The sequence below is a fragment of the Heteronotia binoei genome, chromosome 10 (assembly GCF_032191835.1).
Source record: "Heteronotia binoei isolate CCM8104 ecotype False Entrance Well chromosome 10, APGP_CSIRO_Hbin_v1, whole genome shotgun sequence".
Classification (NCBI taxonomy): Eukaryota; Metazoa; Chordata; class Lepidosauria; order Squamata; family Gekkonidae; genus Heteronotia; species Heteronotia binoei.
Window position 1 is genome coordinate 104,237,225 of NC_083232.1, and position 26,191 is coordinate 104,263,415.

General features: G+C 51.0%; 1 protein-coding gene across 1 annotated transcript; it reads right to left on the reverse strand.

The window, feature by feature from the left end:
* SH2D4A (SH2 domain containing 4A) lies at positions 1-25,999 on the reverse strand. Its single transcript, XM_060248372.1, has 9 exons — positions 25,819-25,999; positions 22,481-22,649; positions 16,755-16,917; positions 9,105-9,167; positions 8,123-8,249; positions 5,844-6,060; positions 3,283-3,413; positions 1,958-2,178; positions 1-683 (listed from the first exon to the last, which is right to left on the reverse strand). The coding sequence occupies exons 1-9, from the start codon at positions 25,997-25,999 to the stop codon at positions 591-593; spliced, it is 1,365 nt and encodes a 454-aa protein (XP_060104355.1). The 3' UTR covers positions 1-590.
* Positions 26,000-26,191: the final 192 nt, after the last annotated feature.

The following is a 26,191-nucleotide window of genomic DNA, read 5'->3' on the forward strand; positions in this document are numbered from 1 at the left end:
TGTGGACAACTTTCCACTCACTGCATCTTTATTATGGAAAACTGAGCCTTTTTTTCTTCATCCAGCAGCAGAGAGCAGGTTGGACCAGCTGGAAGGACTAAAGCAAGCCAAGAGGCAATTCTGGCAGTGGCTTATTTCTGATGTCTCCGTGGCCACTGGGGAGAGTCTTGGTTACATCCCCCCCCCCCATCCATCCATCCGCCGCTGGCTTCTGGCTGCTCCAGAGTCAACTCTGGACTCTTTCTTTCCCTGACAATCCAAGCCTTCCAGGAAACCATGGAACTCCTTCCCACTTAGGGGATGTCCAAAGTCACTTCCTTCCAGCGAGGGAGGATGGCAGCTTGACCGGGAGCACGGAGGTCAGGAAGTGGAATGCCCTTTGCTGTCCTTTTCTTCACTCCATGGTAATTTGGTGCCCTGGTTTTTCACACATTGATGGGGTTTTTGGTCCGACGGCTAAGAGCAGTCAAGAAGGACCAGCCTTGACTCTCCGGACCCTCAAGCGTATTTGCAGTTTGAGAGGCCACAACAAGGGCGGGGTGACAGTCGCTTTGTCTCCTCTCCATGGCCAGGGGTCGAGATGGGCGGTGTCATCCAAAGAGCTCCAGGTAATCAGGCTCGGGACCCTGCTGGCCGCAGGGGTGACACAGAAGCTCTTGCCCCAAAGAGGTGATGGGCTCGTCCTGTCCAAAGGAATGGATCACAGGTGAAGAGCCAGCCTTCGACATTCATCTACCAGAGAGCTGAAATCCACCAAAACTAACCACCCATTTTCTCTGATGCTCAACCAGTCGGATTGCAGCCTGCATCAAAGCTGGGAGATGAATGGGCCACTCGACACAGCCAGTCAGGTCTGGCCCTCGCCTTGGTCTGATTTCAAGAGCGACCCACCCTGGCAGGCTTTCTGATGGTGGGAAATGCAAGTCACCCCACACCTTCACAGGTGCCTTGTCCGTTTCTGCAGGTGGGAAGCAGAGGCCGCTAGAAGCCTCTCTGTTGGGGGAGCAGGAGCATCCTGCCAGTTTCTGTGCCCTTCTTTCACTGTCATCTACAAAGACGTCAGCCTCTGGTGCCAGCACTGCCTGGAGTGCCACAGGGGAGCCCAAGGTTTAACATACACATATTTCAAGCAAACAACAAAGAGACTGTTAAACTGTTCTGGAGTCCCCAGTGTGGGAATGAGAGTCCGGAGACAGCCTCCCCACCCCAAGTCAGAGTAATCGCTTTCCAAATGGGCAGAGCCAGTTTTTCAGAACTGGAGCCAGAAGAGGTCAGTGGGTCAGATCTTCCCAGCATTTCAAACAGCTAAACTGCAGATCTGTGTGACCAGCCTTCCCAATGAGCTAGTACCAGGATCACCTGGGGCGGCCGGGGGGGGGGCAGTTTAGCTCTGGAAGGAGAGAAATGCGGCCCCATCTTTTTTCCTTCTATATCTCCTTGCAGTGCCATGTGCCATGAGGGGGATGTCATTTTGATATTTGAAGTTGCAGAGGGGCAAACGACTGACATTTCCCCCCGTTTCCCCTGTGCAGATAGGGTTGACAACCTCCAGGTGTGACCTGGAGATCTCCTGCTATTACAACTGGTCTCCATATGACAGAGATCAGCTCCCCTGAAGAAATGGCAGCTTTGGAGGATGAACTCTGTGACATTCTACTTTGCTGAGCCCCCCCCCCCCCCAAATCTCCAAGAATGTCCCAACCCAGAGATGGCCACCCTATGCACAGACCCAATCTATGTGGGAATTATTCTCAACCGCAATTTATTTTTCAAAGTGGTGGGAAGACCCAGTCAGATCTCCCACCTGACTGCCTTTGTCTGAACTTTCTAGGAGGGAAGCCTCATCGAGCTTTGGTCCCCCCTCCCCCGCACCGAGAGCATTTCTGGCTCCAGAGAGCTCCCCGCTCCTTGCAGAAGGAAGGGTGCCAGCACAGAGAAGGCCTGTCAAGAGGCTCACCTGGTGGTACTCGACTAATTCCGCCAGTGTGGAATGCTGCAGCTGGTCCACCCCCAGGAAGCCATAGGACTCCCCTGAAGCATCGATCAGGAAGTGCTTGCAGCCCTCAGCCGCCAGGTAGGAGAGCACGTAGCCCTGGATCTTCTCACTCACCCGGATCAGAAAGGTCCCAGGCCCTGAGTGGTTTAGCAGCTCTTCAGCCTTCTTCGTTGTCAAAATACCTACATTCCAAAATCAAAGAGCAGCTGAACACAGGGAAACCATTTTGCTGGCTGGGGGTCTCTGAAAAACAATCATGTGGGACTTTTCTGGACCTCAGAAGCTTCCCCCCCCCCCCCAGCCTTCTCTCCTCTTTCCCCACTTTGCTGGATCTTCCCTAGTTGCTTCCAGCCACACCAAGCCCCTGCTGCAAGGGTCGCACTAGAGGAGATGAAGGTCTTGGGAGTCCCGGGGCCAGTTTAGCTGCCCAGGAGATGCTTCAAGCCCCACCCTACAGGCATCACTCCTGCAAACTGCCCTCCTCCTGGGCCAGGAGTCGCTCCTAAAGGCGAACGATGAGCAACTGGGGGGGACAGCCAAAGGCCAGGGGCACATGGATTTCAGTAGGAGATTTCATGACTCACAACTCAGTCTTTCAGACAATGTGAAGGGGAAATTACCCCAGGAGTTCTTCTGGGGAAGATGAAGCGTGATGTAGGGACACAGCCAAGGCCTGCTGGGAATCATACTATGAGCCTTTCAGGCCTGCAGCTAGTGCGGCCCCCAGGCCCTGGCCCCACCAATTCACCCACTATGGACCACTCTCCGTTCCTGGCCGCTCCCATCAAGTGCCACCGCCATCTCTCCCTCTTTTGAAGCTCCGTGTCCGCAGGCAGGCCCTCCAACCACAATGTCCAGGCGTCCTCCAGTCCAACGCCGGCTGCTCCCTCTGCTCTGTTTTGCCTTGTCTGCCTCTCTGACTGTCCTCCAGATACACCAAGACTGCCTCCCAACACACACACTGCTGCTTCCTGCTCTATGCTGGCCAGCACTTCCAGTTCCCCGCTTCGGCCTCCTCCTCCTCCACCACCCAGATTTCCAATGAACATCTGACAATTGAAGGCAACTCTAATAATCCCTGGTTGGTTGGGTGGGGAATCCTGTGGAAAGTCTGCATGTATTTTTATAAATTTAAAAATACCCTCAATGTCTGGGGGGGAGGGGAGGAATCCTCCCAGAAGATGCCAGGCGCCTGGGGGAGGGCGGGGCAGTATTTCCGCAGGGAGAGGCAAAGGGCAGGACGAGAGCTGAGGGGAAAGCGTGCCCCCCCCCCCGTTCTTCCTCACCGTGGAACCAGGGAGCCACTCGCTCTGCTGCCTTCTCCAAGCCGGCTCGGAGGGGGAGCTGCTCTGCCTGGAACCACCGAATGATGCTTTCCCGAGTGGAGGAGGAAGTGCTCCTCTGGACTCCCTGCTTCCTGCCAGGGCAAAACAGCGGGTCGGTTCCGTGGAAGCCAGCATGTCCGGGGCCACCCAGATGATTCCTGGCTTATTCATTTTTAATAAATAAAGATCTCTCATTGCCTTTTCCAAATTTTAACTTTGTTGCTTTACTGCTATTCTCTCTCATTCCACATGACAACCCTCCCTGCTTCGGTTGCAGAGCTCTGCTGCTTCCCATGCAGGCCCACTGGTCTGTGCTCCATGCTTTGGGTTGACACATAACCCATTCCCTCAGCTGCGAGGCAGTTGGCTTAGCCCTCAGAGGCACGATTGGATCATGCGAAAGCTCTCCAGGGTGCCTTGTTCCTCTGAGGAAAAGGTCTCTTCAGTTGTTGATGCCCTCAGTCCCAAATGCAGAGACTCCCACGTGCCTGAGGGTTGCTTTTCTGGGGCTGCAGGGCCAGTTTCCTGATGGGGGGGGCTCTCCTTAGCCAGTGCCCTTCAGAGACCCTCAAAGCCCATCAAGCGGAAACACCTCCCAGCCCAAATACAAGGCTCTGGAAGACGGGGCCCCAATCCCCATCTTGCCTGGGCAGGCTGACATCAGCCCTTCAGCTTGGCTCATCATCCTGCACTGAGAGCAAGTGGATCCCTGAAGACCACCGCCTCACAGGGCAGGTTTTCCATCCTTCCCACCACCAGGCTCACAGCAGGAGCCACCGCCCCCCCCCGGGCTCTGGCACTTGCAAATGTCATTCAGCAGAACACTTACAAACATTATGTTCACTTGTGGCTTTTTGTTCCAATTTATTTTCTATTTTGATAGAGCAAATTATATCAAACAATACATTATTTCCCACACATCCTAATTATATACTTATAAAAAAATTGGCAACTGAAGTTCATTATAACAGTCTGTGACTCAGGTTCTTGGAATTCCTGGCTTTCATTCCTTTTTTAAAAAAGTAATTCCTTTGCCTTGGTTCTTTCACAGATATATCTTTCCTAGAGGGGAGGGGAGGGGGCACAGTGCAGCTCCGTCTCATCTGATCTCAGAAGCTTAGCAAAGTCCCTACTTGGGAGGGAGGCCACCTGCGGCTTCTCACAACACGCAATTGCCCATTTTCAAAAGCCCCCCTCTGGCAAGGCAGGGGAGGAACTGGGGGCTGCTGCGCCGGTGGGCCGACCCACAGGATGCCTCTGCAGGCTATGCGAATCCAGCTCCCTGCCAGCCCGAGGGGGGCCAGATGTCAGAACTTGTAACTTTCTCTCTGCCTGCTTTGGCCAAACCGACTCCATGCTGTAACCTAACACTAACACAGAGTCCATAGCCTGAGCAATTAACCCTGCCCTCATAGCTATTCCAAATATTCAGGGCTCCGAGACGGGCGACAGATAGTCTCTGTTCAACATCCACAGGTGCCCTTTTGAAGCCAGGCCGTTTGGCCTTCACCACAGGGAGGCATCCTCCCTTCTGATAACGAAGCCTGGGAAAAGAGACACTTGTCTGTAACCCGTGTGAATGATAGCTTTATTGTACTTTACTGATGGCATAAAATGTAACCAAATGCCAGGGACCGGCATTACTGTTATCTCGTTGCTCTAGCACTGTAGTTCTTCAATAAAGATCCTAACTTTGTAACAAGTATTGGAATCGTCTGAACTTCGTTCCAGTTCTGACACCAGAGCCAACTGTGGTGTAAGAGTACCACAGCGGTGTCCAACCAAAGTGGCACCAGGGCCCTGCTGGGGTGAAAACAGAGGAGCTGCCTCAGTGCTCGGCAGACTCCGGACAATGCACTTCTCCATTTTGTTTCCCCCAGCCCTTCCCTGTGGGCTCCCAAGCCCTCCCACCCCACAGAGTGCTTCCATTCAGCAGCTGTGGCTGATGCCTCTTTCAAGCTCTCTCCACTTTGCCTTTGACAAACAGATTTAAGGACAGTTTCTATCCAAGTGCTGTGGTTAGGTTAAATGCAGGGTTATGAAGGATTATCTGTTTTAGATGTATTTAAATGGTTTTAATGGTTTTATGAATGTTTATCTGTTTTAGATGTATTTAAATGGTTTAAATGGTTTTAGATGTATTTAAATGGTATGAATATGAATATGTGTGTTTGATGTGTTGGTATGTTTGTGGAAGAGCACCTCATTTCGTTGCTCTCTTTTTGTGGAGAACAATGACAATAAATTTATCTATCTATCTATCTTCAGCTGCATCTCCCACGCCAAGAGGGAGCCAGGCAGAGCTCAGACAAAGGCCTGCAGGTTCTGGCTGAGCTGACGGAGCACAAGGCAGTGGTCAGCCGGGTGGAGAGATTCCCATCTGCCTTGCAGAGTACCTTAAAGGGCTCTTTGAGTGGCAGACACTGCAAGGCAGACAAGAGGAGTGCGCCCCCCCCCCCCCGGCTTCTGGCTTTACCTGTCCCTCCTTGCCTCTATCTCAGCCAGACTGCTGGGTCACTCACCTGGCCGGGGGTCGATTGGTGGGCCTGGCACTGGGAGGGAGGGACTTGGGCTTTGGTGGCAGAGGGGGAGGGGGAGGGAGCACCCGTCTCTGCTCCGCTGGCTTGCAGGGCGTTGCTTTTCCCTTGTTCCTGCCTTGTAAGGAGAGCCTCTTGTAGTCGTCTCGGGCGTGTTTGGCGAGCGAACGCCGTCGCTCATCGGCTGCTTTGGATCTTCTCACTGGAACCAGAGGAGCAGGACCGTTTACCGGCTCTTTGGGGAAGGCCTAGAATGTTTACACTAAAAGGAACAATAGGAACACCCTCCCTCCTCTGAAGGATACCCAGGATGGCTCACAGCACATCATGCCAGCATAAGATGCCCAGAAAGGGGCTCCACAGTTCTACCCTCCAGTCACTCATCGCAGCAGACCAAAGCCAGCCACAGGCCATGACAGAGAAGGAGGCTAGCGCGGTGTTCCTCTCAGCAGAGTCCAGGCCCCACGGCCCCAGGAGTACCTGACCTGCCCCTCCAGAGTCAGGCAGGACAATCTGGCCCACCAAGGGCCTGCTGCCCAGCCCCACAGAAGCCAGGAAGCATGGAGTGGGGAGGAAGGAAGGAAGGAAGCCCAGCACAGCCATGCCTGCCCCACGTCAGGCCTCCCTCCACACTCCCCTGCGACTCATCCCAAGTGCTGAAGAGGATGGGCCCGACTTACATGACCACGTTTGCACTCTTAAACAACAAACTGCATGTATTTCAGCCCACAATACCCAATCCCCTCGTCTGATGAAGTGTGCTTAGGGAGCACACGAAAGCTTACGTTCTCAATAAAACTTGGTTGGTCATAAAGGTGCTACTTGACTCCTGCTTTGTTCAACTGCTTCCGACCAACCGGGCTGCTGCCCACTTGGATCATTTCTGGGGGAGAGAAGAAAGTCCCTACAAAGCCTGCCAGGGGGGAGGGGCAGATGAGGCCATTGCGGTGGCTCTTGCAGGAAGCCGGAGGAGGGAAGCAGGCCAGGGAGCAGAGAAAGGCCAAGGCTGCAGGAAGGGGAGGGTGGGGTGGGGTGTGCAACCTCACCACACAAGGAGGAGCATGGAATGAAGCCCCAGCAACATATTTTAGGATAAAAGGAACACTCCCCAGTGAGTCTGGCTCCTAGCTCAGTCCTGTCTGTGTCTGCTCTGGCGGGCAGCAGGCCTTGGCCAGCCAAAAGGGCTGTGCTGTTTTAATGCCAGTCATGCCCATGCTGGATAGAACAGGGGTGGCTTTCATCAATCTGCGTTTGTTTAGTTAGCAGAAGGAGGCCTGGAACTGGCATGCAGAGAATCTGATTGTGAAACTCCCTGAGAAGTTCCCATCAGGCCCTTCTCTCGCTCTTTCCTGGCACACAGCTATTGTCTTGGAGTTACTCAACCAGCAGGAATCGGTTTTGTCATCTGCCGAGTGGGCTCTCTGCCTTTGGGAAGTGGGGGGCACATTCATGCACCTCCAGGGGTTTCCCTGGCTTTCCTCCAGATTTTTCTCAAAACCACTTTGCTCCCAACGTTTTAGGAAATCGCAGTAATCACAGTGTTTCCCCTGACTAAGTCTCTGCAGCAACCATTTCCTTCCCCTTAGGGGGTTTTGCCCCCCCCCCCCAAGACACTCAGTTTTGGATAAGAGTCAGGATACCAAGGCAGTTCCCAGTGCCAATGCAGAAGGAGGGGTGAAGAGGGCCTTTCCTTCCGCTGAGACACAGCCTGTCCCTTCTGCTCTGGAGGACACGAGACAACCCTCCCTCCATCACCACCCTCTTGCAGGGGTGCTCCAAACTGGCCTGCAGGTTCCACACAGCTGTGGACTTCTGCTGCAGGACCTCCGGCAGAGGTCTTCTAACTGGGAATGTCACAGACTGAACTGGGGCGCTTCCTGCAGTCAGCCAGTGTGGCCAAGTGATACAGAACTTCAGACTAGGCCAGGTGGGTCCTGGTTCAGTTCTGCAACGAAACTCCCTGGGTGATTTTTGGCGGGTTGCTTTGTCTCATCTTCACCTACTTCAAAGGGCCGTTGTGTAGAACAAGGGTGGGAGGAGAAATATCACATGTGGCCTTAAGCATCCCAAGCACATGCTCTTTCAAGGAACTCTGGTCCCCTCCCAACGTTTTCTGAAAATTATGTGCTGAAGAAATCATCACCCAGGAGAACATTTCAAGCAGCACAACGCTGGAGGAGAATGCTCTCCTCTTGAAGTGTCACTTGCAAAGCCACAGTGCCAATCCACCCAGAAACCGCCAGGCTCACAGGAGAGCACCTTACAGGATTCCAGCCAAACCGGATCTTCCTTGTCTGCATTCTGCGTTGACTCGTCCAGAGGATTTGGGGGTGCTTCTCCGTGAGTCTGGCTCTGAGTCATGGCCTTCTTCATCTGTGCGTCTTTCTTCTGCTACACATAAAAGAAAATGCTCAGCGCACTCTTTCATTGCTTCCTTCTTTGCTAATCACTCACATGGGACATTAACAGGTGTTTCCTTTCATTCAAACACAAGGTGTACTTCCTCTTCTAGACACCTGGGAAAGGACCATCCCAGCAATGACATTTTGTGGTGGCTCTCTCCCCCCGGCCCCAAGTCTCAAAATCCCACTGGGGTCCTCTAGAGTCATTCAGTTTTGCTTCATTCCTTAATGTCTTTCTTTGCTTTACTCCAACATGATTTTACTCTACACACCCTGCCCCCCCTCCCCCATAGGCTTTTAAAATCAGGGTTCTTCAGTTCTGATAACTGTTAATTTGGTTCTAGCCAATAAAATAGAAAATTCACCCCTGGAAGATTTATGACAGGATTCATGTCTTTTTACCTTAGCTCCTTCCTTTTTTATATAGAAAATTTACACTTGAAAGACATGTGAGAGATTTCCTTGGGCTATCCAAGTCAGGGCAGTCTCTAGCCTCTTTCATTGTGGAGATACAAGGAGAAAGGCTTAGCTTCAAAACAAAAGGAACTAGAGACTTACTTTTTAAAAAACAACTTAAAACTGGGAATTCAGAGAGCTCAGTATGCAGACTGTTACAACAATAGAACAATATTCAATTGCCAGTTAAAATAAAAACCTGACAAAGCCCTGGTAGCTGCTGCTGGAGGACTGGGGCAGGGAAACCTACTCCGGGGAAGCACCACAAGTGAACCCCTTGGCTTGACTGGTGCTGTGAAGGTGGCTGATGCCAGGACCTCCGTATGCTGCTCACCAGTCTCCCTCTACAGGCCTCGCTGTTCCCAGAAACACACCAGGGTTTCCTTACCTTCCGCAACTGACTGATGGAATCTGCCAGCATCTCCTCTACGCCTCTTGATTTACTGGCCATCTGAAACCAACCAAAGACAAGACAATCAGCAGAGAGCACTGCGGTCCTGTTGGGTGCTATAAGGCAAGCAGCATCTGAGGAACCAGCCTCTCTGATATGGGGCTGCACATCCCCTGGAGGAGCCGGTCGGCAGCCTGGGGTGCCCGAAGGCCCAGGAAACAGACCCTAGAGCTCAGGGCCTTTTGAGTGGATTTCTTGCCTGGCTTGAGGCCCGCAGCGCAGCGCAAGTCCTCATGAAGCAGGAAATCACTTTTTGCAAAGGATTAAGCATTTGCTCTAGAAACTGGAGCTGTTCAGTGCTAGGCCTATAAGGAGACTCTATGGTTGCTTTGGGATTTCCACTGGACTCACTGCAAATTCAAATCTGCTTTCATGAGTAGTTTTACTGAAGAAAAATGGTTCCATTTGAGATGTGCACTTCTTGCCAGCCCTTTCGGAGCAAGACTTCTTAGCTGAGTATGTGACTCTCTAAAGTCATCTATAAATTGACAGTGCAACATAAATAATAGCAATTATTATGCTCTGCTCTGCTGTGCTGTGCTCTGCTGGGCTGGTAGCTGGTTGTGCGGGTGGGGCTTGTGGGCCCCTCCCTGTGTAGCTGCTGGCAGGGGGGACAGGCCTCTGCTAAGGCTGAATGCATCCCCAAACCCTTCCATGTGCTGAGGAAATCGAATTCAACATCTATAGCGGCTCGGCTGTTGCCAGGCTAAGAAGGACAGTACCAGAGACCGGTGCGCCTGGTGGGAAAGGGGCTACAGGACAGAAGCTCTTCTGCTGGGCAAGCAGGGCAGAGGCCTGAAGTGCTTCAACAGGACAACCAGGACAGGGACCCAACCAGCTACTGGGAAACCAGCAGCATCAAAAAATGCTCTCAGAAACAAGTCAGAATTGTCATGCAGTGTTATTTTGAATCAAGCCTGAACAGCAGCAATATCTGAAACAAACGTTCAAAATATGCAAAGAAAAATATTCTGCTTCTTCCATCACTGACCAGAGACTAGCAGCTGACTGCAGTTTCAGCATACAAAGAGAGCTAGATGAAAGAAGAAACAACGGCTACTCAAAAAAAGAAGATGAAGAACAAGGAATAAAGGAAACCAACCAAGATCTTTCTAGACCATTAAAGGGCAGTTGCTCCTGAAAGACCACTAATTAATAGCAAGATATTGGCAATACAGCAACAGCTCACCTCTGTAGAGGAAGAATTGAAGGCAAAAATCTTAGAGCAGATTAACAACAAAGGAGACAAAGATCACCTGACAACAGCACAGCAAGACTCATTGAAAACACCAGTGTAGCAACTGGAACAATTTTTACAGCAAGCATAACTGAAACATAACTGCAGGAACAAGAGACCTGGGAACTGGCACTAAGAAAAAAGGCAGTTAAAGATTTTAAAACCAAAATAGCAAATGAGATGGGGGATAGGGTGGGGTGGGGAATCAACAAATGCCATTCAGCTTTAAGGGCCTTAAAAGACAGAACCTCAAGAATGCAAGAAGAAAAGCAAACTTCAGGACTGACTGAGGTGAGGTGGCGTCTCTGGAAGGTCTGCTGGACTCCTCGCCTGATATCTGTGAAGGCGCCAGTTCAAGACCCGCAGCAGCCCTGAGAAGCAGCACAAGGGCTGATGCGGAACTTGTATCTCGCCTGCATCCTGTTTGGTTCTTGACAGGCATCATCTAGGCAGGCAGCCCAGGCCCTGGGGGGAGGGAGGAGGGAAGGCCACTGGTGGCCAAACCCCCTGAAATCCGACACTCTCTGAAAATCTCTGCAGACGTGTGCTGGGTAATGAAAGTGTCACTTCATGCTTTCTGCTGCAAGGCTTGTTTGCTGCTGTTTTTCCCTCCTCTTAAGAACATAAGAGAAGCCATGTTAGATCAGGCCAATGGCCCATCCAGTCCAACACTCTGTGTCACACAGTGTCAAAAAAATGTATATATACACACACACTGTGGCTAATAGCCACTGATGGACCTGTGCTCCATATTTTTATCTAAACCCCTCTTGAAGGTGGCTATGCTTGTGGCCGCCACCACCTCCTGTGGCAGTAAATTCCACATGTTAATCACCCTTTGGGTGAAGAAGTACTTCCTTTTATCCGTTTTAACCTGTCTGCTCAGCAATTTCATCGAATGCCCACGAGTTCTTGTATTGTGAGAAAGGGAGAAAAGTACTTCTTTCTCTACTTTCTCCATCCCATGCATTATCTTGTAAACCTCTATCATGTCACCCCGCAGTCGACGTTTCTCCAAGCTAAAGAGTCCCAAGCGTTTCAACCTTTCTTCATAGGGAAAGTGCTCCAGCCCTTTAATCATTCTAGTTGCCCTTTTCTGGACTTTCTCCAATGCTATAATATCCATTTTGAGGTGCGGCGACCAGAACTGCACACAGTACTCCAAATGAGACCGCACCATCGATTTATACAGGGGCATTATGATACTGGCTGATTTGTTTTCAATTCCCTTCCTAATAATTCCCAGCATGGCGTTGGCCTTTTTTATTGCAAACGCACACTGTCTTGACATTTTCAGGGAGTTATCTACCACTACCCCAAGATCTCTCTCGTGGTCAGTCTCTGTCAGTTCACACCCCATCAACTTGTATTTGTAGCTGGGATTCTTGGCCCCAATGTGCATTACTTTGCACTTGGCCACATTGAACCGCATCTGCCACGTTGACGCCCACTCACCCAGCCTCAACAGTTCCCTTTGGAGTTCCTCACAATCCTCTCTGGTTCTCACCACCCTGAACAATTTAGTGTCATCCGCAAACTTGGCCACTTCACTGCTCACTCCCAACTCTAAATAATTTATGAACAAGTTAAAGAGCATGGGACCCAGTACCGAGCCCTGCGGCACCCCACTGCTTACCGTCCTCCACTGCGAAGACTGCCCATTTATACTCACTCTCTGCTTCCTATTACTCAGCCAGTTTTTGATCCACAAGAGGACCTGTCCTTTTACTCCATGACTCTCAAGCTTTCTAAGGAGCCTTTGATGAGGAACTTTATCAAAAGCTTTCTGGAAGTCAAGGTAAACAACATCTATCGGGTCTCCTTTGTCCACATGTTTGTTCACCCCCTCAAAGAAATGTAACAGGTTAGTGAGGGCAAGATCTTCCCTTACAGAACCCATGCTGAGTCTTCCTCAATAACCCATGTTCATCAATGTGCCTACTCATTCTGTCCTTGATAATGCTTTCTACCAACTTTCCCAGTATTGAAGTCAGACTGACTGGCCTGTAATTACCCGGATCTCCTCTGGAACCCTTTTTAAAGATGGGGTGACATTTGCTACCTTCCAGTCCTCAGGAACGGAGGCAGATTTCAATGAAAGATTACAGATTTTTGTTAGAAGATCCACAAGTTCAACTTTGAGTTCTTTCAGAACTCTCGGATGTATGCCATCCGGACCCGGTGACTTATTAGTTTTTAATTTGTCTATCAGTTGTAGGACCTCCTCTTTTGTCATCTCAATCTGACTCAGGTCTTTCAACACCCCTTCCAAAATTAGTGGTTCTGGGGCGGGCAAAAAGTTCTCATCTTCTACAGTGAAGGGAGGCAAAAAATTCATTCAGCTTCTCAGCCATTTCCCTATCCTCCTTCAGTAGTCCTTTTACCCCATGGTCATCCAAGGGCCCCACTGCCTCCCTGGCTGGTTTCTTACTTCTAATATATTTGAAGAAATTTTTATTGTTGGTCTTTATGTTTTTTGCAATATGCTCCTCATAGTCCCTTTTTGCCTGCCTGATCACAGTCTTGCATTTGATTTGCCACAGCCTGTGTTCCCTTTTACAAATCTCACTTGGACTGGTTTTCCACCGCTTAAAGGAGTTCTTCTTACCTTTTACAGCTTCCATTACTTTGTTTGTTAACCACGCAGGCCTTTTCTTATGCCTGTTTGTGCCTTTCCTAACTTGTGGTATGTATTTTATCTGAGCTTCTAGGATTATAGTTTTAAATAGTCTCCAAGCTTCCCCAAGGGTTTTGACCGTATTTACCTTTCCTTTCAGTTTCCTCCTCACATGCCTCCTCATCTCAGTGTATTTACCCCTTTTAAAGTTAAACGTGGTTGTGGCGGTCTTTTTGGGCAACTCCCTATTTATACAAACTGTGAAATCAATAACATTATGGTCACTGCTCCCAAGCGGTGCAATCACTTTTACATCTCTCACCAAATCTTGGGCATTACTTAGGACCAAATCCAGGATCGCCCCACCCCTGGTAGGTTCTGAGACCATCTGCTCCATAGCACAGTCATTGAGAGCATCAAGAAACTCAATCTCTTTCTCTCGACCAGAACACATATTGACCCAATCGATCTGCGGGTAGTTAAAATCACCTATGACAACACAGTTTTTACGTTTAGCCGCTATCTTTAAGCCTTCCATCATATTATAATCGTCCTCTCTCTTTTGATTTGGTGGGCGATAACAAACTCCCATAGTTAAATTTCCTTTTGGGCCCTCTATTTCAACCCAAAGCATTTCTAAAAGTGAATCTAATTCTCTGACCTCAGTCTTACTGGACCGTATATCCTCTCTGACATACAGAGCCACCCCACCTCCAACCCTTCCCTCCCTATCCTTCCAATATAACTTATATCCAGGAGTCACCGTGTCCCACTGATTCTCCTCATTCCACCAAGTTTCTGAAATTCCCACAATGTCTATGTTTTCTCCCAACACTAAACATTCCAATTCACCAATTTTACTTCAAACACTTCTAGCATTTGCATACAAACATCTATAATTTCCCAGGCAAGCAAGGCCCGCCACCTTCCTCCTGCCGCCTCGAGACTCTGGCAGACAGTCCATACTGTTTGTCACCATCACAGTGGACAACTCTGGTCTGTTACCCGGTAGAAAAATAGCAGCCAACCCTTCATCTCTTTGAGACGAGTCCTCCCAAACCAGAGACATTTCATCTCCTGTCGGCTTTCCCCCAAGATTTAGTTTAAAAACTGCTCTGCCACCTTTTTGATTTTAAGCTCCAGCAGCCTGGTTCCATCCGGGGACAAGTGGAGACCGTCTCTTTTGTACAGCTCCCACTTGTTCCAGAAAGCATCCCAGTGCCTAACAAACTTAAACCCTTCCTCCTTACACCATCATCTCATCCACACATTGAGACTTCTAATTTGTGCCTGTCTCTCCTGCCCTGCACGTGGAACAGGTAGCACTTCTGAGAAGGCTACCTTGGAGGTCCTGGCCTTAAGTCTCCCGCCTAGCAGCTTAAATTTTTCCTCCAGGACCTCACGACTGCATTTTCCCACATCGGGGTGCCAACATGCACCACGACCACCGGCTCCTCCCCAGCACTGTCTATCAGTCTATCTACTATACACGTAATGTCCGCTACCTTCGCACCAGGCAGGCAAGTCACCATACGGTCAGTACGCGGTTTCGCCACCCAGCTGTCTACTTGCCTAAGGATCGAATCACCAACTACCAAAACCCCCCCTCTCCCCCTGCCCAGGGATGGTTCCTTGGCGCAAAAGGATTCCCGCTCACCAACCGAAGAAGAGGTCCCTTCTGAGGGCACATTCCCCTTATCCTCAGCATGGTGCCCTGTTCCCTCTCGACCCTCACGCTCTCTGGCAGCAACGGGGCTGCTACGTTCAGAGTGGGGCTCATCTAATACACCCCCGAGAGTCTTCCCCAAGTGCCTAACTGACCGTCTCTGCTTCTCCAGGGCAGTCACCTTGGCCTCAAGGGTACGAACTCATTCCCTGAGGACCAGGAGCTTCTTGCATCGAGCACACACCCAAGACTTCTGTCCTTTGGGCAGATAGTCGTACATGTAACACTCAGTGCAAAACACTGGAAAGCCCCCAACCCCCCTGCTGGCATTCTATCTTCTATATATATATAAATAAATATACAGTCCTCTTTAAATGCTGTTTGTTTAAATGGCTCCCCTTCTGGAGGGTCAACTTACCTTATTGGGAGAACAAGGAAATCAGGGATCTGGGTTCCTGGTCCTTAGGGAGCCCCCAGCCGAAGAGCCACAGGCCAAGAGCCCTTTAGCTCTCGCCCTTCGGCTCGCGCCAAAGGCTCGCACCTTTAGCAAGGCGCAGCTTAAAATGCAAAGAGGGTGGAGCAGAGGCACTCCTCAGCAATCAGCAGCAATCACTCTCAATCTCTTTCTCCTTTAGCCCACTCAACCAAACAAAGAGCAAACAAAGAGCAAACAAACAGCAGTTCCCCAGCTATCACACCTCAGAATTTTAGGCAGCCCCACAAACCTCAGAATGAAGTCTTTCAAAACTCAGAAATTCTCAGCAACTTCTCCAGCTGTCTCAGCTATGAGAGCTGCTCTGCTCTGTTCTGCTCCTCTCAGACCTCTGTGAGACCTATTTTTTCCCCTGCTGTTCATTCAAGCAGCAGTGGGGGATCAACGGAGAACCTCAGAAGAGACCTGCTGGGTCAGACCAGTGAGGGTCCATCTAGTGCAGCCTCCTCCCCCACACACTGGCCAGCCAGTTCCTCTGGAGGGCCATCAACAGGTCAGAGAAGCTGAGGCCTTCCCTGAGAAGAACCTCAGAAGAGCCCTGCTGGATCAGACCAGTGCAGGTTCATCTAGTCCAGCCTCCTGTCTCACACAGTGGCCAGCCAGTTCCTCTGGAGGGCCAAAAACAAGGCAGAGAGGCCGAGGCCTTCCCCTGAGAAGAAAATTAGAACAGCCCTTCTGGACTAGACCAGTGAGGGTCCATCTAATCCAGCACCCTGTCTCACACATTGGCCAATTAGTTCCTCTGGAGAGCCAACAGCAAGGCAGAGAGGCCAAGGCCTTCCGCTGAGAAGGACCTCAGAAAAGCTCTGCTGTGTCAGACCAGTGAGGGTCCATCTGGTCCAGCCTCCAGTCTCACACAGTGGCCAACCAGTCCCTCTGGAGGGCCAACAACAGGCAGAGAGGCTGAGGCCTTCCCCTGAGAAAAACATCAGAAGAGCCCTGCAGGGTCAGACAAGGGAGGGCCCATCAAGTCCAGCCTCCTGTCTCACACAGTGACCAACCAGTTCCTCTGGAGGGTCAACAACAGGGCAGAGAAGCTGAGGCCTTCCCCTGATGTTTCCTCCTGGCTCTGGTATTTAGAGATTAACTGCCTCTGAATATGGAGGTTCCCCTCAGTCCCCAAGGCTAGTAAGCCAGCAATGCAATTATGAAAATAGGGGCTGTAGCATAGTTATGTGCTTCATACTTTCCACAGTGAGCACAGAAGCAAAGAAGTCCTTGAGCTTCTCTGCCATCTCCCCATCTTCCTTCAGTAATCCTTGTATTCCTTTGTCACCCCAAAAGGCCCTTCAGCTTCTCTGGCTAGTTTCCTGCTCCAGATATTCTATCTGGGCTTCAATTAGTGTGGTTTTGAACAGCTTCCAAGTATCTACATTGTCCTTGAGCAGCAGGCACTCCAGCTGCCCCATCTTGGCTCAGAGACTCCTAGCAGCAGCATACAGAAGAAGGGTCACTGGGAGGCCTCAGGCCGGAAGTGGGTAAGCAGCAGCCCCAGCCCCTGCACAGCAGAACTCTCTCCTCACTTTCAGACAAGCTTTCATTCCAACACTGGAGTAAGAGAAATACCAAGTTACCTGGGTGGCGTCTTGATTTGGGGCACTTCCTGCAGCTGGGGCTTGTGTCACCCCTTCCGGCATCTCCTGCTCCACACAGTCTTCTCTCCCTCCCTCCACTCCTGACCAGAGTTTGGGGTCGGGGGACATCACAGGAGGCTCTGCGGAGGCTTCCCCTGGGGGTCTGGTGGAAACAGCACAGGAGGGGATTGAGCACTGGTGGGTGGCGGGCAGGGACCCCAGAGCTCCAGTGCAAGATGCAGCAGAGGCTTCTTCAGCATGGGGGGGGGAGTCACCCCCCTCCTCTAGGAAGCAGGACAGCTCCCCACCCCCATTTGCTGCTGTCACCCCCCATCCCAGGTCTGCACTCTATCTGTTTCCCCAGCAAGCCCCCCTGCTCTGTACTTCACAGCTGACCCACAATTCAGCTTTTAAATAAAAGAACTTTTAAAGGGGGGGGGGGGTGAAGCTTCGTCCCACCACTCTGAAGGTGGGGCTTAGTTCTGCCCCCCTCCCAAAATTGTTTGGGGGCTGAGGGGGTCCATGCCTACACTTGACTGCAGCTGCCCCCCCCCCAGAGTTTTTTATTTGAACTGAAGGGGGTGAGCACCCTGGGAAGATGGAAGCGAAGGTCACACATCCCCCTCACAGAATGTCCCGAGAAGGAAGGGACCTGGGAGGCCATCCTGGCTCGTTCTCTTGGCTCTTTCATGCCTGACTGTCTGTAACCAACCTGGCCAGAGAAACAGCCTCCCTGCTGGAACCAATGCCATGTCCATTTCCTGGGGTCATTCATGACAGAAGGGTTTCCAGTTAACATGGCCCAGTGGCATCGGCTATGTTTATGTGGAGGTGGTTACTGTGAGCTGCAATTAATTATTTGAAAATGTGGCAGAGGTGCAGGAAGCAGGATCTCTGGATTTACTTCCTCAGCAGAGTTTAACACTCATATTGAACAACTGCTGGCGCCATAATAGTGTAACTGAAGCAGAGCCTCACAGCCTTCTGCTGAGAACTGCATTTTCCTCAAAGAATGGCAAGCCTGACCCCATGGGGGAAGAAAGGGGCAGTGTCCCGTCACAAATGGGTTGTGCCCCTCCAAGCAGCAATAATCTTGCAGGTATAAGTTGTCCAAATAAAGAGGAAAGGAAGGAGTTGATGTAAAAAGGTGTGATTCCTGTCATAAATCTTCCAAGGACAAATTTCCTATGTAACCGGCTAGAATCAGCAGTCAGCTGGGATGGAGAGCCCTGACTTTTATTTAATTTATTTATTAGACTTATATCCTGTCCTCCCTGCTGAAGCAGGCTCGGGGGGGGGGGAGGGGGGCAGTGAGAGCCAGAAAGAGAGAGAGGGGAACTAAGCAGTCAAGGGGTGAAGACTCAGAGCAAAGCAAAGAAAGAGAGAGAGAATGCAGAGAGGACTCTGGAACTTATATGCCATGTAAATGTAAACGTGATATTTCTAATAAATTTGAAACATTTTTATCTGATACACAAATTGAAAGCTAAATATGCTATGACAGGGGTGGCCAAATTTGCTTAACGTAAGAGCCACACAGAATACATGCCACAAGACATGAATGTCGGATGCTTGAGAGCTGAAAAGGAAGGAAGGAAGATGGGGAGGAGAGAGAGAGAAAGAAAGCAACTTTAACTTTAAATGCATTTTCCAAGTTGTCATCTGGCTTGGAGAAGAGATTTGAAGAGAGAAATGCCTTTTGCAGCTGGCTGACAGGGCACTGGGGGCTTTGAGAGCCACACAATCTGTGTGAAAGAGCCACATTTTGGCCATGAGCTGCCCAGTTAAGTTCATTTGATGCTCCAACAAAAAATTCTGGCTCTAGGCCTGGTTATATGGAGGGAGGGAGGGAGGGAGGGAGTTAAATACAAGTTTAAGATCCCTTCAATGCACTTTCAGCCTTGACTTAACAGCTGTTTCAGTCAAACCATGTAAGACACTCCAAATGAAAAAGAAACGGGTAGATGAGTCATCTAGAAAACCCTTCACTGTTTGCACTGTTGCCTTCCCCAGAAAAGGCAAACATATAAATTACCCTGAATCAAGGGTCACCTGCCTTTTCTTTAATGAGAGCTCTTTCCTTCTGAGCAGTGGAAAATATCTGGGGCTTCACCCCCTCCCCCCCCCCCCGAAAAAAGCAGGCTACCTGGTCTCATTTTGTTCTAGAAACAGAACATGGACAAGGCAGAGCTCCAGAAATGCAGCTATCAGCTAAGCAACAACAGAGAATAATCCCATGAAATAACTTTTTAAAAACAGCCTGGAGCAGACCTTCCATGGTATTTTCCTGGGATGCAGAAGCTACTCAGAAACTCCCAACCAGCGACCCCAAGCAGGTCTGGAGGGATGCGGCTGATGTAGCTCTGTCTGTGTCAGACTCTGTTCATTGATACTCTTCTTGAATACTGATCACTAACCATATTGATCAATAAAGATATATGCTGACTAACTAACCCATATGAGTAGAGTAGCAGAGGGGGGGCCAAGTAGGGGCTAGCCCAGGAGTAGCTTCCCAGGAATATCAAAGGTTGTTAGCCAGTCTTTGAAGTAGAGAGTGCCTGGCAGATTCTCACCTCCCCCCCAGAGGCAGCAAGGACATTGCCGCCGGGAAATGTAACCACCAGCTGTAGAAGATAAGGGGGAGCCGTGTGAAATGTCTCACATGCAAAGACAGCCTTTGTTTTGGGAATTGGGGTAGTTGTGAATGCTTTGATGTGTAATGTTAAATACCAATAACTCGAACTGCTAGCCCTCAGTTCCAATGTCTTTCATGCTGAAGTAACTTTGGAGAATACAATAAATGCAACTTTGTTTCAAATAACTAAGTCTGCTCATTTTGGGAACTTCAATGAACCTTCGCTGACAGTCTGTTGGTGATGGGAAAGGTAGGATAGCCCCAAACCAACACCACAATATTCTTCACCACTCTCCCCTCCCCCTCAAAGGGTCCCAGCGGCAATTCCGTAAATGATGCCGAGTGGGTTTCCCGCCAGCCTCGCCTGAGATGCCTCCCTGCTGGAAGGGCAGTGAGGAACGGCTCTGTTTCAGGATGCCCATAAGGACTACTGCAGAGTCGCCATGGTCCCAGCTGGATCCATCCACATCAAGAGGTGGACTGCTGTCATTGTCCTGCCACTTTTGCAGAGAGAAGGACATGCGTCATCATGGCCTGGGTTGGACATCCCACCCCAACAGCTTCAGCAGAGGGGAGGGAGCCATCCAGGGTGGCCTGCAACAGAACAGCCAGACTGGAGCTTTCAAGAGTCAAGAGTTCCCTTCCTCAGACACATCCCACCAAATATACCATCATTGTTGATACCAAATGCAGCATGTGCAGGGGACGGCCTGTCTCTGAGTCCCCCCAGAACCACCCCCAGGAGAGTCCACAGGATCAGACCAAACACAGCCTCCTTCACTTCCACCAGGCATGCACTGACGGGCTCAGCAAATGCCGCAGTGGCAAGATATCCAACCCACTGGAAGGCGTCTCTCAAAAAAACCCAATCGCCCTCTCTCAAAAATCTCTTTTCTTCCACCATCACACCACCCACTGCCACACCCAGGGGCCAAATGTTGCATCCCAGCAGAGCAAGGACTACCAAAACAGACGAAAAGGCTCACCACTGCCAAATACATTAAAAGTCACCTGCCTCCCTCCACCTCCTGCAATGACCCCTAAAAGATCAACCAGTCAAACACAACAAAAGACTTTAATCATAGGAGGAACACAGTTCCATCCACAGAAGAAGGCAGCTTCAGCCTGGAACAAAATGGCCTCTGGGACCATTGCCAGTCCTCTGCTGTGGCTGCTGTTCTGGTCCCAAGCTCCATTGGCTGTACAACGACACGGAGGAGGGGCTACGGGACAATGGAATCCATCCAATGGAATTGGTTGCTCCCAGGCTGCCAAAAGAAAGGCCCTCCTGACCCTGTCAATCTCCTCCTTCTCTTCACAGAGTAGCTCTTGTACTCCAAAGGGTCAGTAACCATCAACAGCACCTCCTGGGCCACCCACACATGCCAGGGGAGAAGGTTTTACCTGCTCACAAACCACTTACTGATACCAATCAACAACTATTAGTCATCAGCAACTAGGGGCTACCTAGTAGAAACATGAGCCCGGAGACCAGACTGTGTTTGGGACACAGATACATCTGGGACTACTAAGTTCCCTATCCCAGCTGAAGCCCCAGGCAAGCTCTGTCCACAGAGGCAATACGATGACCTCAGAACACCAGGCATCCTAGCAGGGGCTCAGTCACCTGCAATGCGTTCCATAACTCCACCTGCCTGCTACTGCCCCGTCCACTCAGGGCAAACAGGTCAATTCCCTGGGGAAGGTGGGATATAAATCAAATAAATAATAATAATAAATAATAAATCTGATGCAATAAGGGCAACATTCAGAAAACAGTTCAATCAAGAAGGAAACGCTGCTGCCTTAAAAGCTACCTGTAAACTGCCATTATTTGACAAAGGAGGCTCCCGAGAGAGACCGCGAAAATACAGTTAAACCTTCCGATAAATTCTATGAACCAAGATAAAAACACAAATGACACTTATCTTAGTCACTCACAACATGTAATAAGATACTGGCCACCACCAGGTAGGGCTGGCACCAATAACAGCAGCTTTGAATGACCCATGTGCTTATCTAGCTTCCTTCGGAATGTTGCCCAAGAATGCCACAGGTGTTCAGAATGTCTCTCTTCCTGGATGCCCATGCAGATATGGATGTGGATGGAATGGGCTCCAGCCCAAAAAGCTTATAAGACAAGTCATCTGTATGTCTTTAAAGGTGCCACAAAATGCTTTCTTTATTCTGTCACCTGCTACGAATCTCCAAAGTGATCTCCCCACCCTGCAATCTATCAAGCAGCAGCCTGTGAACAAGGTGTGCCCTTTTACCAAGTGCACACCCTGGGCATGCAGGTGATCTACTCTGGAGTTCTGTTTCTGGCTCTCCCCACCCCCTGCAGGGGCAGGTGGACCAACTGGGACTAGGGGGGAAGGGCCTGGGGAAAGCGAGTTCCACTCTTTTGGCCTGGCTTTGCGCTCCCCAAGGAGGAAGGCCTTGTCTGTTGCCAGGCCTCACTGACAAAATGCCCTTCCCCTGATATTCCACCAGCCACCAAAACAGCTGCTCTTTGAGAAGCAGAATTTTTTAAAAAGAAAAATCACTCCATTTGGGGGCTAGTTAGGGTGACTCTCTATGGTTGTTAGATTCTGGGTAGTTTGCTTCTGGCTATTGGTTTTGAAGGCATTTTGGTCATGGAAAAGGAGGATTTATTATAGGTTTTTAGATATGTTGGACTATGTTTTAACATGGTTTATAATCTAATAAGGAAGTTTTATTGTGTGATCCTTCACACTGGTGTAGCTCTGTGGTTTCAGATTGTGACTTTGCGACTTCTGTGGTGGGAACCACCTTCAACAAAATACTGGAGGGGTAGTATAAAAGTAGTGGAAATGAAAACTATTAAGACTGAATGGTGGAAATGTAAGTGTAGAGACCAAAAGCAATAGGAGAATGCCATAGAGTTAAATATTTACTGCTGACCAAGAGGTGATAAATAAAGGCCTTTGCAAAGTGAAAAAAAAAGTGTTGCAGAACTGCTTACCTTGGAAGGAGAAGTTTCCTCTTTATACTGTTGCACGCCTGGCTTAAAGAAAAGTCAGCCTAGCAAACTGGAAGGACCAGATTCCGCCCCCCCCGCCCCACCCACCTCAGGGCCTCTGCTCCCAGCAGCGCCTGCTGCCTCCTCCTCCTCTCTCTCTCTGCCAGGATTTCCTCACAGATCAGGTCGTAGGGCTTGTCCAGCCGGTGCTCCCCCATCACCCACACCCAGACGTCACCATCGGCTCCCTCCTTCCACTGCACAGATTTCCCAGGGCCTGCAAGACAAAACAAAGAATCAAACCAGTGGATGAGCCTGGCTCCACAGGGTCACATGCGAATCTGGTAGAGTGATCGACCCTCCGTGGCCAGAGTGCCTCTTCTGCAGGGAAGCCGGCTGTGCCCCTGCCTGGCAGCCCCCAAAGGGCCCAATCCTGACATCTCCCAGGTCACCACCCAGCAGAAAGGCGGCATCCCATGAAGCTGATGAACAGTAATTTTGGGATTGACAAAAGGAAATACTTCTTACAGGGGTCATTTCATAGGAAAAGAGGTGCTGGAGCTCATTAGCACCACTCATTTGCATGTGCCCCACACCCCTGACATCACCGGAAGGTGTGCTCAATTATATCAGCTCAGCATCTACCTTAAAGTGCTTCTTGAATTATAATTGTCATCATAAAACCTTACTCCCATCATACCTTTTAAATTACTTTCTCCTCTGTGGTCACAAGGGCATGAGGAAGATTTCCATCTGTCTGCTTTATATGTTTTTGTTATTTTCCCATTTTTTGTGGGGGAAAATATTAGAAAGTTTGTCACATCTTAGTTCAACAAAATTCTCACAGGGGGTTTGAACAATGGAGTCCAGAAGCAAGTATTTTTTTGGAGGGGGGATAAGAAAGAACATTTAGAGGTTCTGGAGCTCCATTCCTGGGAGCTCCTGCCAAAATGAGGCCTGCTTCTTTACATAGCAAGTGACTAAAATGTGGCATTTGCTGCCAGTGGGTGTAGTGGTGGCCACAGGAATAAAGAGATTCCAAAGGGAATTAGACAGATTTGTGGAGGATCGGGATCTCAGTGGCTCCTGAGGGAAATCTCCACATTCAGAGGGACTAAACCTCTGAATCCCAGAACGGCCAGGAGGCAACCTGAGGGGAAGGCCTCGGCCTCTCTGCCCTGTTGCTGGCCCTCCAGAGGACCTGGCTGGGCAGTGTCTGACACAAGATCCTGGACTAAATGGACCCTCCCTGGTCTGATGGTCCTGAGAGAGCAGCTGCCAGAGTGAAGCCAGAGAGATCGACCGCCTGCCTGTCTCACTGAGCCTCCCCTCCAGCAGCCTGGGCAGCAGACGACAATGCTGTCCAACAGCAGGAGACAACTAACACACAATGCAATGGAACAAAAATTACAAGGAATACGAGGAATAATGGGACTCAAAGGCCAAAGAAAGCATAATATGAAATTACAGAAGTAGAAAACAATGCTGTAAGGGCAGGATAGCACGTACAGTAAACAGAGACTGCATACTACAACAGTTGTCCAGACCACAGTCCCGATTCCATTGATAGAAACACCTTCCTGAGACATGCCCTTCTACTACAGCCCTGTTGCTCAGTAGAAAGATGCTCAGCTGTAGGCCAAGAGTAGGAGCCTTCCTGGTACGAAGCCCCAAAGTCCCCATGGCAATGATGCTGGGCCCAGGAGAGACCTCTCCCCCTGCCACAATGGCTCATCAGCAGGTCAGCCAGGAAGGGGAGGGAAGGGCAGGGTCCTTGGCCATGAGCCCCTCCACCGGCTCCTCAGGATTCGGTTTCAACTTGCTGGCTGGCTGGCAGGTACACAAACCGCAGCTGCCAGGCAGTGGTTCAAGGCCTCCACCGCATCACCAGGCCACCTGGACCGGGGGCCCCAGCCCTCCTGGACCTGCGGCACCTGGGGAATCCCACAACCCCCAAGGGGCAGCCTCAGGAAGATCACACAACAGGGAGTGGGGGAGAATCACACCTGGAAGTTCCTGTTTGACATCTCAGGCACAACACTCATTTAAGGAGGAGAGGCCTTCTAATCTGCAGTCACCTGGAAGCCCCGCCTCACCCCTCCCACTTTCTAAACTCACTTGGTGGCCACCACACAGTCGCAGCCCCATGTGGGGGACCCAGGATTTGGAGAGGTGGGGGTTGTCAGCACACAGATGACAGCCCCCACCCCAACACCTCCAGCAGCACAGGGGCCGAGGCAACTCCACTTTGGGGCTCCCTGGAGGATGGTTTTGTCTGTCCGTGGCATCTGCTTGCCCCACTGAGACTCCAAGCAACACAATTGCCAGGATGGGGCCTGCAAGAAACAGCACCAGAGGACATCTGAGTGCAGCTGCTCAGAAACAGAACTGGAAGCCCAGCTGAAGCACCCACACAATACATGAGACAAGGCAGAAATTACAGAGCAGGCCCACAGACAGCGTCTCTTGTGGAAACATCTCATTTCAGGAGAGCCCCTAATTACCTGTGTACAAAAACTCTGTTTTGTGGCAGGGGGGCAGCCCTGGGGGTCTGTAGAGTCCACTCAGGCACCCGGAAGACCAGTCCCGATTTATCCCAGGGAGGAGCTTCTGGGTGAGTCAAGCCCCCTTCCTTCGGGCCGGCCTGCCCACCAAGAAAGCTTCCTTTGACCCCTCGGTTTTGTGTCCTTTGCGGAGAGCCAGGGGCCCTCACCTTCTCAGGCAGGCTATCCCATAAGTGGGGGGGGGGGCACAGCAGAGAAAGCCCACGCCCAGGTGGCCATGTGTGGCCAGACTCCCTGTCATTGACTGGCCATCCTGGACTGCCTAAGGAAGGAGTAATAAGATTAACAGGGATTTGACATTTCTCATGCTGAGTTAACTATTATTACCTTTATGTTCCAACTCTCTCGCTCCATCTACAAAGGTTCTATTTTATTTCCCACTCTTCCACATACTTGGTGTGTCTTACAGCACCAAGAAGTCAGACTAATATAGTATGAAACTTAAACCAATCCAATAAAACATCTGGGAGTGGCACAATCTCAAAGGCAGGTGAGAAGCGACCCCAGAAAACCAACCAGCAATGAAAAGATGTCCCCAAAGACCCCTGAAAACAGCCAGCGCGGGGTAGAGTGTCAGAGGAGAACCCAGAAGAGCCCTGGGGTGGAGAGGAGAAGAAGGGAGCCGGCCCCAGTCCAGGAGGCCCTGCGGGGTCAGGCTAGGCAGGGCAACCCCCTCCTGAGGTCCAGCGGAGGTGGGGGGCAGCCTGGCCACGGCACAACAGCCCCCCCCCGTCCCGGGGCATCGCGGGCCCCCAAGCCCCCGCCGGGAGGCTCCCGCCGGGGCCTCCCCCTTCCGCAGCGGCCATGCCCCCGGGTTGCTAGCGGGAGGTCTCCCGGTGGTGCCTGGGGCCGGCCAGCACGATCCCTTGGCGCCCCGCCCACCTGGCCTCGAGGCCTCCTGCTGCCGCTGCTGCTGCCGCGGGGCTCCCCGGGCCTCTCTCTGCTGCCAGCGGCGGACCTGCTCGCGGCGCATCTGGAAGAAGAGCAGCTGCTTCTGCTCCTCGCTCAGCTCGGCCAGCAGCTCCGGCGCCACCCGCAGCTCCGACAGGATCTGCCGCAGCATCGCGGCCGAGGGCGGCCCCCAAGTCCGCTGCTCCGAGGCCGGCGAGCGCGGGAGGCCGCAGCAGCCGGGAGTTCCGCAAGTCCCGCTCGCCAATCAGGAGGGCGGGAGGGCGGGGCTCCCCAGGCTCCCCCCCCCCCCGCCCGCAGCAGAGCAGAGCAGAGCAGAGCGAGCCGCGCGCACCCGCACCAATTC